At 43.6% G+C, this 13,975-nt stretch overlaps 1 protein-coding gene across 1 annotated transcript; it reads right to left on the bottom strand.

The window, feature by feature from the left end:
• Positions 1 to 12,669: 12,669 nt before the first annotated feature.
• LOC308292907 (chemerin-like receptor 1) lies at positions 12,670 to 13,692 on the bottom strand (the record flags this gene model as incomplete). Its single annotated transcript, XM_080735331.1, has 1 exon — positions 12,670 to 13,692. The coding sequence occupies one exon, from the start codon at positions 13,690 to 13,692 to the stop codon at positions 12,670 to 12,672; it is 1,023 nt and encodes a 340-aa protein (XP_080591457.1).
• Between the last annotated feature and the right edge of the window lie 283 nt (positions 13,693 to 13,975).

Below are 13,975 nucleotides of genomic sequence, written 5' to 3'. Positions count from 1 at the left end.
AATATTACACGAGAGGGTGTGGGATAACTGAATTATTTGCACGACTGTGATGCTCGGCGGAACTCGCCGTTATACAACAACCACCAACAAACAAAACGCATCAAAGTATAGGCTATTCACACTGTGGGGCAATTCACAATTTAAACAATCGCTAATCTGATTCCTTGGAAGAGTTTGACTGACATTAAATAGTCCCTGTTGTTGATTAAAAAGAGCTGCGCTCTGAGCGCAGTCACCGAGGCAGCAATCACCACAGCTGAGCTGTCAGTTCCAATAGGCTATGCTCCGCCGTACGACCGTATCGCGCAGCGAAAATAGCCGATCTACAACAACGCGCCGTGTCGCGCCGCCTTGTTACTTGTAGATCGGCTATTTTCGCTGCACGATACCATTGTATGACAACAACAAGTCCCGGAAAGATTTCACAGCCCAAGTAGTTGTCCTGGCTGTATTGAGTTCAAACCTTGACTCTAACTTGTCGAGCTCTTCCTTTGACAAAGCACAATGTCTGGTTGGTTTCGCGTTCTCCTTATCATCCTCATCTAACCATTCATCTAAAGTAAGTCCACCAAATATATCGAAATTAACAGTGAAATCCATTTCCAACGGGATAGTAGTGTAACATGTTGTTCTCCGGTCCGAGTGGCTAGTTTGCACTGCAAGCTGCTACTGTGTTTTTCCCTATGGTTTTTCCCTCCAGAGGGCGCAGCTGTGCTATATATGGGATAATCAGGCGGAGGCGGAGTGATACATTCTTCATGTGATTAGGCCCAGGTCTAGCAGTGCATCTGTGCTCGTTTGATGCACGGTTGGAGAGCCTGTTTTCCATTGAGAGCCGGACTACTTGTTGTATAATGGCCGGTAAATACCGGCTAACGGAAACTCTGATTAGCACATGGCTTATGTTTGATACGGATCAAGAGGGAGCACCTCCCCATGATCACCACTTATCAGTAAAACAGGCCATGGTCAAAGTCATATGCCCACCAGTTCAGCTGGTGCATTCACACCCTATTCCATCCCATTATGTCCTGCTTACTCTCAGCCAATTGTCAGTTTGCAGCTCATGCTTATAGCACCACCGGTTCGGGTGGTGCATTCACATCCTATTTCACCTCAGTTAAGCCCTGAATATTCTCAGCCATTTGCCACTTTCCAACACAAGTTAAGTTCTCCAAAGTGCTCAGTGCCTCCTGCCCAAGTGTGTCAAACACCTTCCAACACGACGTGTCCAACGCCTCCGGACCAGCAGTGTCCCACGCCTCCGGACCAGAAGTGTCCAACGTCCCCGGACCAGAAGTGTCCAGCGCCTCCCTGTCCGGCGCCTCCTGATCCGGCGTGCACCATGCCTCCCTATCCGGTGCCTCCTGACCTGGCGTGTACCGCGCCTCCTGACCTGGCGTGGACTGGGCCTCCAGTTCAGACGTACTCATCTCCTCCCCCAGCACCTCATCTAGAACTTCCAGTCCGGGTGCCCCTAGCACCCTCGGGTCCATGCTCAGTTCCAACTCCTGAGGGGTCCCACCTGCATCAACGTCCTCCAGGGTGGCCCCTGTCTTCTGTGTGGCTCCACTCCTCCAGGAATCTTCCAGACCCTCCTCTGGGGCGGCCTAGCCTGCGACGGCGGTTCCCTGCATGGCTCCGCCCCCGTGGTCGTCCTCCAGAGTGGTCGTGTCAAAGGCCAAGGTCCCGACCACCTGATCACTCCCTGCACCCGCTTTGCACTTCGTCCCTGACGGTGGCGGCCAGTTCTGCCCCTGTCCAGCCTCCAGGCAGTCCGCCTGAGGCTAATGCCTCCCTGCACCAGCAGCAAGATCTGGTGGGCACGGGGCGGCTGAACGCGTCCTTCATTAGCCCCAAGTTTGTGTCCCATGGGGCGGCTAAATGTTCTCCTCAGACTCAGACCGGTTGCCCCCCGGGTAAACAGTCTCCACTAAACTCACTGCCACGACAGCCTCCGAGAACATTCTCTATATTCACAGCAGCCGTGCTGCTGTGGGGGCGGCTGTTAAGAATTTCCACTGTGCTGTCTGGTGGCAGCCTCTGGACACTCCCCCTTGTTAACACCACTTGACTCATTACCCAATAACAGTCCGGGTGTGCCCCTATATAAGCAGACACTCAGTCCACAGCTCTCACTCAGTGCACAGCAGTCCCTGGGTCAACAGCACCCACTTCCACTTCTCCAGCCAACAACCATGCGTCCATGACTCTTGTAAGCATTGTTCTGTACCGACTTGGTGTTATACACTGCTGTTTTGTTATATGCTGCTATATTTATACCTTGCATTATAATTGTATATACTGTATGTCTGAATGCCAGTCATTAATGTATACTTGTATACTATTTGTTTCTTCTATTGTAGAAACCACTAGAATATCGCCCGCCTTTGGCGGGCGAATCCTAGAGTTCGCACGCTTCGCGTGCTCACATGCACACACGCACAACTGCTCCAAGCCATGTTGCCCACAAAAAGCACTGTTTCTTCATGTATTTTGAGTGTGTGTGTGTGTGTGTGTGTGTGTGTGTGTGTGTGTGTGTGTGTGTGTGTGTGTGTGTGTGTGTGTGTGTGTGTGTGAGCGGACGGCATAGGGTTGTGGGCGGTTTTATTCCGTGAGTTCTACCGACATACATCTGATCTAGGACATACATCTGATCTAGCTATGAGTTGAGGTGGATGTGAAGTGGGCGTGAATGGGCTTGGAAGTGGGATGCGGCTCTTAAAGGATTGTAGAATAGGATGGCATTGTTGGAGGAATAAATCTGTATTATATACTTTGGTGTCACACTTCATTCTCTTTAACTTGAGAAACTTGGGTGGTCAGCTCATATCCAGAACAAACCAGCATAATATTTAATAATAATGCAATGTGTTTTATCATTGACCTACAGTATGGAGTGGAGCATATCCAATTAGATAAGATACTGTATAAATGTATAGTATAATTTAATAGTTGATACAGGAATGAAGTGGATTATAGTCTAGGGCCCCAGGGCAATAAAAGGACCGTTTGGTTCAGATTCTCGCAAATTCGCCAAATTTGACACAGATGTTGTCCATACTATACTTAATCATTTTAAGATGGGTGCCAAGATGGGCGCCCCATGGTACTGCCATATTGCGCAATCCAATATGGCTGCCACCCAAAAAAAGCCGAAAAGGCCTAGAATCATAAATGATACCACTTTTTAGGGGTTTTCTGGGTCGTAGAATCTGATTGTGGTGTTATTTCAATGATTTGAGGTCAAGATTACCCATCAAAGTTAGTATATAAAGGTAATATCGGGGTAAAATTCAGTATTTCTAGTGCGCCATGCCAGATTCTACCCCCAAAAAAGTTTTTTCTCATTATAAGCTATACTTATAACCAGTAAGACTCCCTAATCGGGAGATAAGCGACCGTAGGTCTTGCTAGAAGAGGGCCATGTGAGAAATGAGGGGTGGGGTCTCCGCGTTGCCTTGGCGGACGAATAGGTACCGGCCCCGGCTCTCCCGGACGCTCCTAGGCCGAGTTAGGGCATTTTATGTGAGCTGCAGTGGAGGGGGTCCTCCACTGGGGGCGCCACCACTTTTGCATCCGTTCTGGAGTAGCAGGAGTGGGTGGTCCCCGGGAATTCCCCGTGAGCAGCCCCGTGGGGGTGGTCATTTGGTCATTTTTGCACATTTGGTATTTTTTTTACACCTGGGGGTCCCCCAGGGACCTGGGGGTCCCTGGAACTCCGGGGGTCCTTGGAGGTTGTAGTTTGGCAGGTAAGGAGTGTGTGTGCAAAATCTGGCATGGATCGGGGCAACGGTTGCGGAGATATGAGCAGGGCAAAAGTGTGACGTCTGACGTGTGACGGACGGACTGACTGACGCACGGACACCTGGTGGAGCTTTCTGTAGTAAGTGCGACCTACGGTCGCAATAATGTAGCAATGTTTCACAATTCAAAACAATATTGTCAAAACTGTTGATTGTTTATTATAAATGTGTCTTTAACATATTTTAGCATTCATGTGTTTCAAGTTTCAATTCAAGTGTACAATGTGTAGGCCTTCACTCACTTTATTGAAGGCAGTATGGCCCTCTGTAAATAAATCTTGCCCACCCCTGGATTAGACCTTCTGGCCAGACAGGATCCTGAGGCGTGATGCCTAAATCATGTACCGAAATAACACTTTTTGGCTGTATATTTGTGTGCTGTTTTATGTTTAACTATGAACTAAGCAGGCTTACACTGAGTCATTTTACAAAAGGAGAAAGCTCATTCTCCAGAGTCATTGTCATTCATAATAGTGTGTTCCATTTCTATGATTGTGTTTAAAACTTTGCACCCAGTGTGCTGTGAAGGTAAGCGGTAAACTCACCATAAAACCATCTCGCCCAGAACTCTCAACCAAATGATTTAAAGCTATACTGTGTAAGTTGCTAAACTAGTGGTCAGTAGCGGTATTGCTTTTTTCGGCCGTTTTTCGCCCGGAGTCGTCGCGGACCATCGCCGCGGAACACCGGAGCGGCGCCGCAAACCACCGCGACGATACGAATCCGTGGAGGGGTAGAACCATGGTAGAACGTAATTTTCTGGCCAGGATTTGGGGATTAAGAGGTTAATAATCCTTCAGATCCTTCACCATGGTAAACACTGTAGCTGAGGGAAGCTACTTCCTGAAAATACGGCAGATACGCCTGTGATTGGCCGGTAGTGTACCATGTGTTTATGATCCGCGATATGATTGGCCAATGTATACACAACGTATACACAGATGACGTCATTTTGCCGCGAAATTCTCCCCCCCCCCCCCCCCTCACGGCTCATAGAAAACATATAAAGAGAAGGCTTTAGAAGCTGAAATTAACGGAGTGGGGGTTCTAAAACTTTAGCGATTTAACAGTTAGGACAATTTTAAGGTTTGTTTTATAAAAAAAGTTACATGGTATAACTTTAAAATAGTGAAAATAGCAGATCTACAAGCACACAGCGCGAGGCGTTGTTTTGTGTTTTGTGAGGTAGTGTGCATCAGTATTATATGATGAATCAGGGCTTTACTTAATGAAAAGAAAATTACAAATTTGAAACTTGGAGATATACAAGGTTTCTGCTAATGAACCCTGAGCCCTGTTAATGAACACACACAATAGCAATCATTACTATCAGAATATTGTGCTTTAACCTTTTTGTTTTAACAAAAAAAAAAAAAAAACATTGCTTACCCTACCTTTAATGATGTGGCCGTTAGGGACGCCAGGGTGTAAGTGAAACAACACAGATTCCCTCCCCTGCGCATCAGCGAAACCAGTTTTACAGAGTTCTGAGGTTCTGGTTGAGCTGCCAGTGTTTGCGTGATATTCTCAAAAATGCGTATCAGTTACCCTGAAATATTCAGTTCAGGTCACTTCAGTTTGTTTTTATTTTCAGTTTCAGGGAGGCGGTTTGTATTCTGCTTCTTCTTCTTCTTTTGTGTATCATCGTCCTTGATGATTGGTTGACAACATTTTATTTCACAAGATTTCTTGTTACTTAGGGGAGTCTGTCGTCTATCTACTCCCCCTTGCTGACGTACAGATCTAAAAGCTCACAACAAGGCATGTGAGCTTGTAGATTGAGATATTTAGTGGGCAAGGGGGTTTAGACCCCTGCAGGTACTCCGGTCATAGCGTCTCTGTCGGGCGGTACATATACTGTGCACACCCCCGGGCAAGGACTAGTAAAGTTTATTCTTAAAAAGTTAATTACATTTATACTAATTTTAACACACACACACACACACACACACACACACACACACACACACACACACACACACACACACACACAAAGAAATCTCTCTATATCATTGTGTGTGTGTGTGTGTGTGTGTGTGTGTGTGTGTGTGTGTGTGTGTGTGTGTGTGTGTGTGTGTGTGTGTGTGTGTGTGTGTGTGTGTGTGTGTGTGTGTGTGTGTGTGTGTGTGTGTGTGTGTGTGTGTGTGTGTGTGTATATAAACAAAACACACCGCTTTGAGCAGTGTTTTCAGCAGCGTTTCGAGCTTGCAGATCTGCTACTTTTGATGTTTTTGTATGACGCTGCACTACGCTGTAGTATGATCAAGTAGGCCATTTATTTTCAAAAAGAAAGTTATAATATGGAGAAGTAGGCTTTAGGTGGCTAACAAGCTGGTCAAATGTAAAACTAGCTTTTGTCTGAGAATGAATTAGATTCTCAACTCTGGTTCTGAACCCCAACTGCTCTGCATCCACTGTCTTGATTCAATACAGCCCACCAAGATAACCTTGGTTCTAGCATCACGATAAGAATTAGGATTCAAGAACATCCAATGTATTTGGCCACAGACGCCCATCTGAAAATGTTATGTGCCAGAAGAGAAGATTTATGTAAAAACATTATGAAAATTATAGAAATTATTATAGCAGATGTACAAGCTCGTGCACAGCACAGCACGAAGTGATGTGCTGTGAGCTTGTAGATCTGCTGTTCTTGAACGTATAAATGGATAAAGTGGTTAAAATGATTGTGATGCTGTATTAACTCATTTTACTGGGTATCCCCTGGAACATCCCCAAGGACCCCTGGGGGTCCCCAGACCCCACTTTGAGAGCCAATGTGTTATAGCAAACCGGCCTGTGTTTCCTCCAGCTACTGTACAGTATAAGAAACATTGTAATCAAACATATACGTACATCATCAGGGCATTGATGCCTACAACCCTATACAGACGGATAGACGGTACAGTATTTAGACAAACTTTGACAAATCAGTTGCCAATGTTAGTTACAGTTTCCCCAAGGAAACCCTGCACACATATTTAAAAGTGGATACTGTATGTATGGGATATCTAAAGTGCAGAGGCTAATTTGTGTTTATTTTTTTGTCTATACATTGTCTATACGCGCGCGCGCGCACGCATGTGTGCGTGCGTGCGTGCGTGCGTGCGTGCGTGCGTGCGTGCGTGCGTGTGTGTGTGTGTGTGTGTGTGTCTGTGGTGGGACAGAGGAGGAAGTAGTCTGAGGCACTGATGAACTGAAACTAAATTACTTCTTAAAAATTCCCTACTTGCAGACTGAACCACAGGCTGTGTACTGTTATATTCCATGGCAATACCACAAAGTAACAGTACTGTATAGAGTTCAACAATGTGGTCTAGTCTTATCATATCGTTGTTGTTTCGGGGGAAACATTCCATGTCCAAAACCATTTGTTTTGTATTTACCGTTTTGCAAATGAGTTAAAATAGTGAAAATAGCAGATCTACAAGCACACAGCGTGAGGCGTTGTTTTGTTTTTGTTTACTATCAAAACCTCCATGTCCGTCAGTCAGTCAGTCAGTCAGTCCGTCAGTCAGTCTGTCCGTCACGTCACACTTTTGCCCTACTCATATCTCCGCCACCGTTGCCCCGATCCATGCCAAACTTTGAACACACACTCATTGGCTGCCAAACCACAACCCCCACTCATTTCTCACAAGGCTCTCTTCTTGAGCCAACATGACGCTGATTCTTCCACAACACTTTTTGGACACTGCTCCAACAGATTTTGCCCTAAAATCACGCAAATCGGTACACAGTATGTCTAGACTCATGTCATCAACATGGATCTGTCCCATTTAGCGCCAGCATCAGGCTGATTTTTACATGCGACCTGGCGGTCGCTTGTCTCCCGATTAGGGAGTCTTACTGGTGTGTGTCAGTCTTATATGATAAAGCATGGCTTTACTTTGTGAAAAGAAAATTCAATTTTTGAAACTTGGAGATAAACAAGGTTTCTCCCTGATCCAAATTCAAAAAGTCAGAGGAGCTTGGCTGGATCAGTGCTAATGTGCAGAGAATGAAGGGAGACCCCTGTTACTGACACAATAGCAATGATTACTATCAGAATATAGTGCTTTAACCCTTTTGTTTTAACCAAAAAAACATCACTTACCCTACCATTAATGACATGGCCGTAATAGGGATGCCAGGGTGAAAGTGAATAAAAACAAGTAAACATCACAGATTCTCAGAGCCAGTCAAGGTTCTGGTTCTGGTTGAGCTGTCAGTGTTTGTGTGATATTCTCAAAAATGCGTATCAATTACCCTGAAATATTCAGTTCAGTTCAGTTTTATTTTCAGTTTCAAGGAGACGGGTGGGGATGTTTGTCTTATGTTCTCGCGTGTCCACGCGAGAACGGTAGTCCAATATGTCATATGGGACTACCGTCATAGACAGTAGCCATTGTTAATCCGGAGTCAATGGCTGACTGTCTGTACAGGAAGTGATGTCACATGACATACTTTTTATGCCCATATATGAGTCCTAACATGGAGATGTGGATAACACTATATATGGAGATAGTCTAGTCCAATATGTCATATGGAACTACCGTCATAGACAGTAGCTATTGTTAGGTCGGAGTCAATGGCTGTCTGTCTGTCTGTCTGTCTGTCTGACTGTCTGTACAGGAAGTGATGTCACATGACATACTTTTTATGCCCATATATGAGTCCTTCTGTACCACATCTCCATGTTTAGGCAAACTCCACACAGAAAGGCCCTATCGCCAACCCTTACTAAGTAGCATACATTTACAACATACCTTCTCCAAAAACATCAATATTGAACTCCATATGTATATGGATACATACATGTATTTTTATTAATAAAGGATAAAATAAAATTAAAATGCCATAGATGGGCATTCCCAAAAGCAAAATCCCTTTATGCCCATATATGGGGATTTCTGATGTCATCAATCTCTGGCCCTAACTAGCTCAAAAGCCTGCTTTACTCTGATTTACACCCTACCTTTCCAGATGATGACCTATTGGGTATACACTTATGTCCAAATATAGAAATCCCAAGGCATCAAACCCAAGCTTGGCTTTACTAATTAACATACGTTTTATGCCCATATATGGAGATCCCTGTCCCAATGTTATCAATATTAAGGACATATCTGGAAATGCCCATATTTGGTAATGTCCACATATGGGCATGTTTTGACATAACATAGTCAGGGCCCTATCGCTCACACCCTAGGTTGGGTTGGCGTGTTCTCCCCGTGTCTCCTAGGGTTGATATCCTCACAAAATTGGTGCAAGTCAATGGCAGCGTTTCCAGAATATCAACAATACCAAGGGCCACCAGGACTGTAGGGCTGTGGACAAGGACTTGCAGCGCATGAACGCCACACTGGAGCGTGAAAACCAACAGGCCTGATGGAAAATGCTACATGGCCGCAGGCTTTGTGACGTCCCACATCTTATGTGCTGGGCATACAACTAACCGACGCCAAGGACCTCCAGAGGCCATACAAAGAGTATCTAACCCGAGGCCCCTTACTAAGTAGGATACATTTACAACATACCTTCTCCAAAAACATCAATATTGAACTCCATATGTATATGGATACATACATGTATTTTTATTAATAAAGGATCAAATAAAATAAAAATGCCATATATGTATCCATATATTATGGAGTTCAATATTGATGTTTTTGGAGAAGGTATGTTGACATTGAACAGGACATATATGAAGCGTGTACCACTGACATATGCAACAGGAAACTTAGAGACCTGGAAAAGGGATCCTACTATTGTCCCAAATGCAAAAAGACCTCTCCAAACGTTAAATACAGACTTCGGCTGAAGGTAAAAATTGAAGACAACAACTAGAATCGTCAGAGAAACGCTGTGGTTGGCCAGATTGTCAAGAATTGGCGCGACCTCGCCCTTTAGGGCGAGGTTGCATGTCACCTTGAGGTCGCATTCCACCCTTGGGTGTCTTACTAGTAATATAGCCTATCATAACATATAAACATGATACATATCATATATGATATAATAGAATAACGCTAACGTCATGACCATGCCTGGAATTTTGTCATTTTAGGGGCAAGCCATTGGCCTTTGGTGTTATCCATTTAAGGCCAAATGCCAGGGCAGGAAGGCCATTAAATAAAACAAGATTTTAGTCCATTGAAATAATTAATAGAATTTAAGGGTTAAAGATTATTTACAATGTAATATGTAGACTATCTGCTATGAAATACATAAATTGGTATTTACAATCTGATCCATGCTCTGAGGGGCAATGACGGCCATGGCCTTCATGGCCTCCCTGAAATTTCTGCCCTGCTCATGACTCACCAGAGGCCAGGTTATACCCCTGGAGAAATGTAACTTGTAAAGTTACATAGAAAAAAATATATATATACTTTTTTTTTTTCTGAGAAAATACATTTGGTATACATGAAACAAAATATAATATCCTACAAAAAAACGTCACGTGCCAGCAGAAATATGCCTCTCAACTGAGTTTTATATTTTATTTCAAAAAGGTTGACATTTTCTTTTCCTAAAATAAAAAAGTTAAAAAAAGAAGAAATATGATCTGTTGAGGAGGACACTGTTAGATGAGTCATGACATTTGATCATCAATCTTGTCACATCTCTATGCATATTAACTAAACTGTTACATGACATTTGATCGTAATTCGTAACAGTAAAACTATACTTAACTTTACTATAAAAATAAATTGGACCGCCTCTCAACTTGGTTTCATACTTGTATTTAACAAAGGTTGACATTTTCTTTTGTAAACATCTGTGTTCCTAAAATAAAATTCCACAAAAAAGAGGATCTGTTGAGGATACGGTACATTAGTCATGACATTTGATCGTCAATTTGATCACATCTCAATTGTAAAACTGTAACTTAACTGTAAACAAATAGAAAAAGACTGGTGCCTTGTATAGTGATAGCTACACCTTTGCTATACATATTAATTAAACTGTTACATGACATTAATTGTAAATCTACTTCACTTGTATCTTGTAGTAAGTTGTAAACAAGTTACATAAATATGAAAGTAACTCAGTTACCAGAAAGTCACAGCAAAATATAACGTAACTCAGTTACATTTAACTACACCAACACTGCACACGCTTACACGCGCGCACGCACACACACACACACACACACACACACACACACACACACACACACACACACACACACACACACACACACACACACACACACACACACACACACACACACACACACACATTTATTTGCATTCACATATAACAAAAAATCTTGACTACAAACAATGGCAGATGCACAATATTGGGAAAGCAACAATATTTCATTGATACAGATCATGGGTACAGGAAACATTGTTTCCTCCATCCAATCCAATCCAACTTTATTTATAGAGCACGTTTAAAAATGAACAGAGTTGACCAAAATGCTTTACAGGAAGTGTCGAAGTGACAACAAGGTTCAAGAAGTTGCTGCTGCTCAGAGCCAGTCAGACAGATCAATACTTTGACAGCATGGAGTCCAGTGGTGCTCTGGCTTTGTTTCATGTCAAGGACCCCCGTCTCAAAAGGATTTTGTGCCAGGGACCCCCATAAGAGAAGAATTGTGTTAACTCGTTATTTATATTTTTTAATTCAACTGTTTTAAAGATTGTTCAAACATTTTCAAAAATAGCTAACACAGGACTCCTCTTTGAGAAACACTGATTTAAAAAAGGTCCTTTTCCTATTATACCAAATATATTAATTTGTTTGTTTTATAAAAGTGCTACATGCAAGTGTCATATATTGCATCACAATATACATCTCCATTCAAACATACAAACTTTAACAACCAGTCCTATTAAGAAGTCTGTGTTCTATATGAAAAGTGAAGAGAAATTAATTGATTCATTGAAATAATGAATAATCGTAATAATTTAACAAACATGTAGGTGCAACACATACAGTATGTGCTGCATCTACATTTTCTAAATAATTTCAAGTTTAAAAGAAAAGTACAGCTAGTCAAGTGTTCAACAGCTCAGTGTGCCTTAATGGTGCATACAGTAAGGGCAGAGATACTCTTTTATCAAAATGAATAGCCTATTGAGTACACTTCTGTCTAGAGCTGGGAAATAATAAGTAGCCTAAGAAAGTCGTTCTCAAACCTTTTCAAGTCAAGGTCCGCACATTTATATTTTGGCCCAGATCCCCACCTGAATAACCTGACTGCGCCAGATGGTGGCAGCAGTGCATACCGCTCTGCTTTTACCATCTGGGATTCCTCGGGGAGAGTTGTTATCACCCGGGCCGGACGAATCAGCGGCAGCTACGGGCGGGCTATGAGCGGCTCTGAGCCAATAGAGTCTGATTGCAGACCACGTGGAAACCCAGGAGGCGGATTCATGGGTGTAACGTCATGCACAGGCCAATATGAGTGGTTGGAGTTGGCACTCCCAGACGGCCCCATCCAATCACCTGCTAAAGAATTTGAAAAAATGGCCTGCCCCTTACATCGGTTCTGCCCGAGGAATCCCAGATGGTAAAAGCATGCAGTATGCAGGCATAAGCACTGCTGCCACCATCTGGCGCAGTCAGGTTACCACCTGAAAATATTGTCTAAATTATTCAACTTTTCCCAAAAACAATCAAGACTTAAAAAGAATGCTCAAAAATGGCAGTTGTACAAGCTCTCGGCATGGCTTTCTGTGAGCTTATACTGCATATATATCTGCTATCGCTTTAATAGTATAAAATATGGATAAAGTTAATGATTGTGATTCTGTATTAACAAATGTTTCTGAGGACCCCATGGACTCTCCCCCTCTCCCCCTAAAAGGACCCCTGGAGAACCCCACTTTGAGAACCACTGGTCCAAGAGATGTGCTGTTTTGTTTTGTTTTTAGAAAGCATGAGATATAGACGTTCTTTTACTTTCAGAGGGCCTCTCTTCACTGAGAGCATTTTCGATTTTGGAAACGAAAGATTTCAGCAATGTCTGCTTAACGTCTTTGCCCATGAACGCGTAGAGAAACGGGTTCATGCAACTGTTTGCACTCGCGAGAGTCACCGATATCTGTAATCCGGTTGCAGCGTGGTCACTGGGGTTAATATCTAGTAAAACGAAGACGTGGTAGGGAAGCCAGGAGACGACAAACGTGACTACCAGGGCGGTCATGACTTTGAAGGGCTTCGTGGACCTGACCATCTTATTGTTCCGTAGCCTGACAATGATAATAGCGTAGCACACAGTTATGATTACAAGCGGCCATATAAAGCCTAGAACTAGTCGAATGACAGGGATACTTATGTTGCTGTTGGGTAGAATGTCATAGTTGTTGTAACATATAGTAACCTGCTCATTGTGTGATGATGTCACATCCCGGACCACTAAGGAGGGAATGCTCAGTGCCGCAGAAAAGAGCCAGGCAGCGACGACCGCGAGGGCTGCCTTCTTCAGCGTACGGTTGTTCTGGGCCCAGACCGCGTGCACGACAGCCACGCACCGGTCGGCGCTGACGAGCACCATCAGAAAAATGCTGCTGAACATGTTGAGGAACAAAACAAAGGAGGTGAACTTGCACATGAAGCGCCCAAACATCCAAGATCCCGTCGCCGTCAGTGTGATGTTGAAAGGGAGGGTCGCGCAGAAGATGAAGTCGGAGAGGGCCAGGCTGAGGTACCACATCGTGGTGACTGTCATCTTTTTCATCTTGTAGGCGACGACCCAGATGACCACGCCATTACCCACAATCCCCAGCAGGAAGATGATCGCATTCACCACAACCAGGGTGACACACCCTGCTTGTGTTATGCATGATGGTAAAGGCGTGTCCAGGATGTATGAACCTGGATCATCAGTGTAGTCATAATCATGAATGTATTCATCTACACTGGTAGGTAACGGTGATGGCACAGATGTCATGGTGCACTCCTATGGAAAAATCAATACATTAATGTTGAAGTTAAAGCCTCACTATTATTTTTAATTAATACAATTTTGTCCAATCTACAGTATGGTAGAGTATGCTAATTCATAACTTATACATTTGAGGTTTTATTTTGTCTCCCTGCTCGTCTATTGAGTCATTCAGTTTGTGTAAAAGGTCATGTCTCACCTAGACACACGATCTGAGTATCTGACACAAATTCTGAAATTCAATTTATCTCCTGAACAAGCAGGCCAGCTCTATTAGATCAATGTTGAA

The sequence above is a fragment of the Nannobrachium achirus genome (assembly GCF_963921795.1).
Source record: "Nannobrachium achirus genome assembly, chromosome: 10".
In the NCBI taxonomy this organism is placed as follows: Eukaryota; Metazoa; Chordata; class Actinopteri; order Myctophiformes; family Myctophidae; genus Nannobrachium; species Nannobrachium achirus.
Note: the sequence above shows the minus strand (reverse complement) of the source record. Positions and strands in the feature narration are given on the sequence as shown.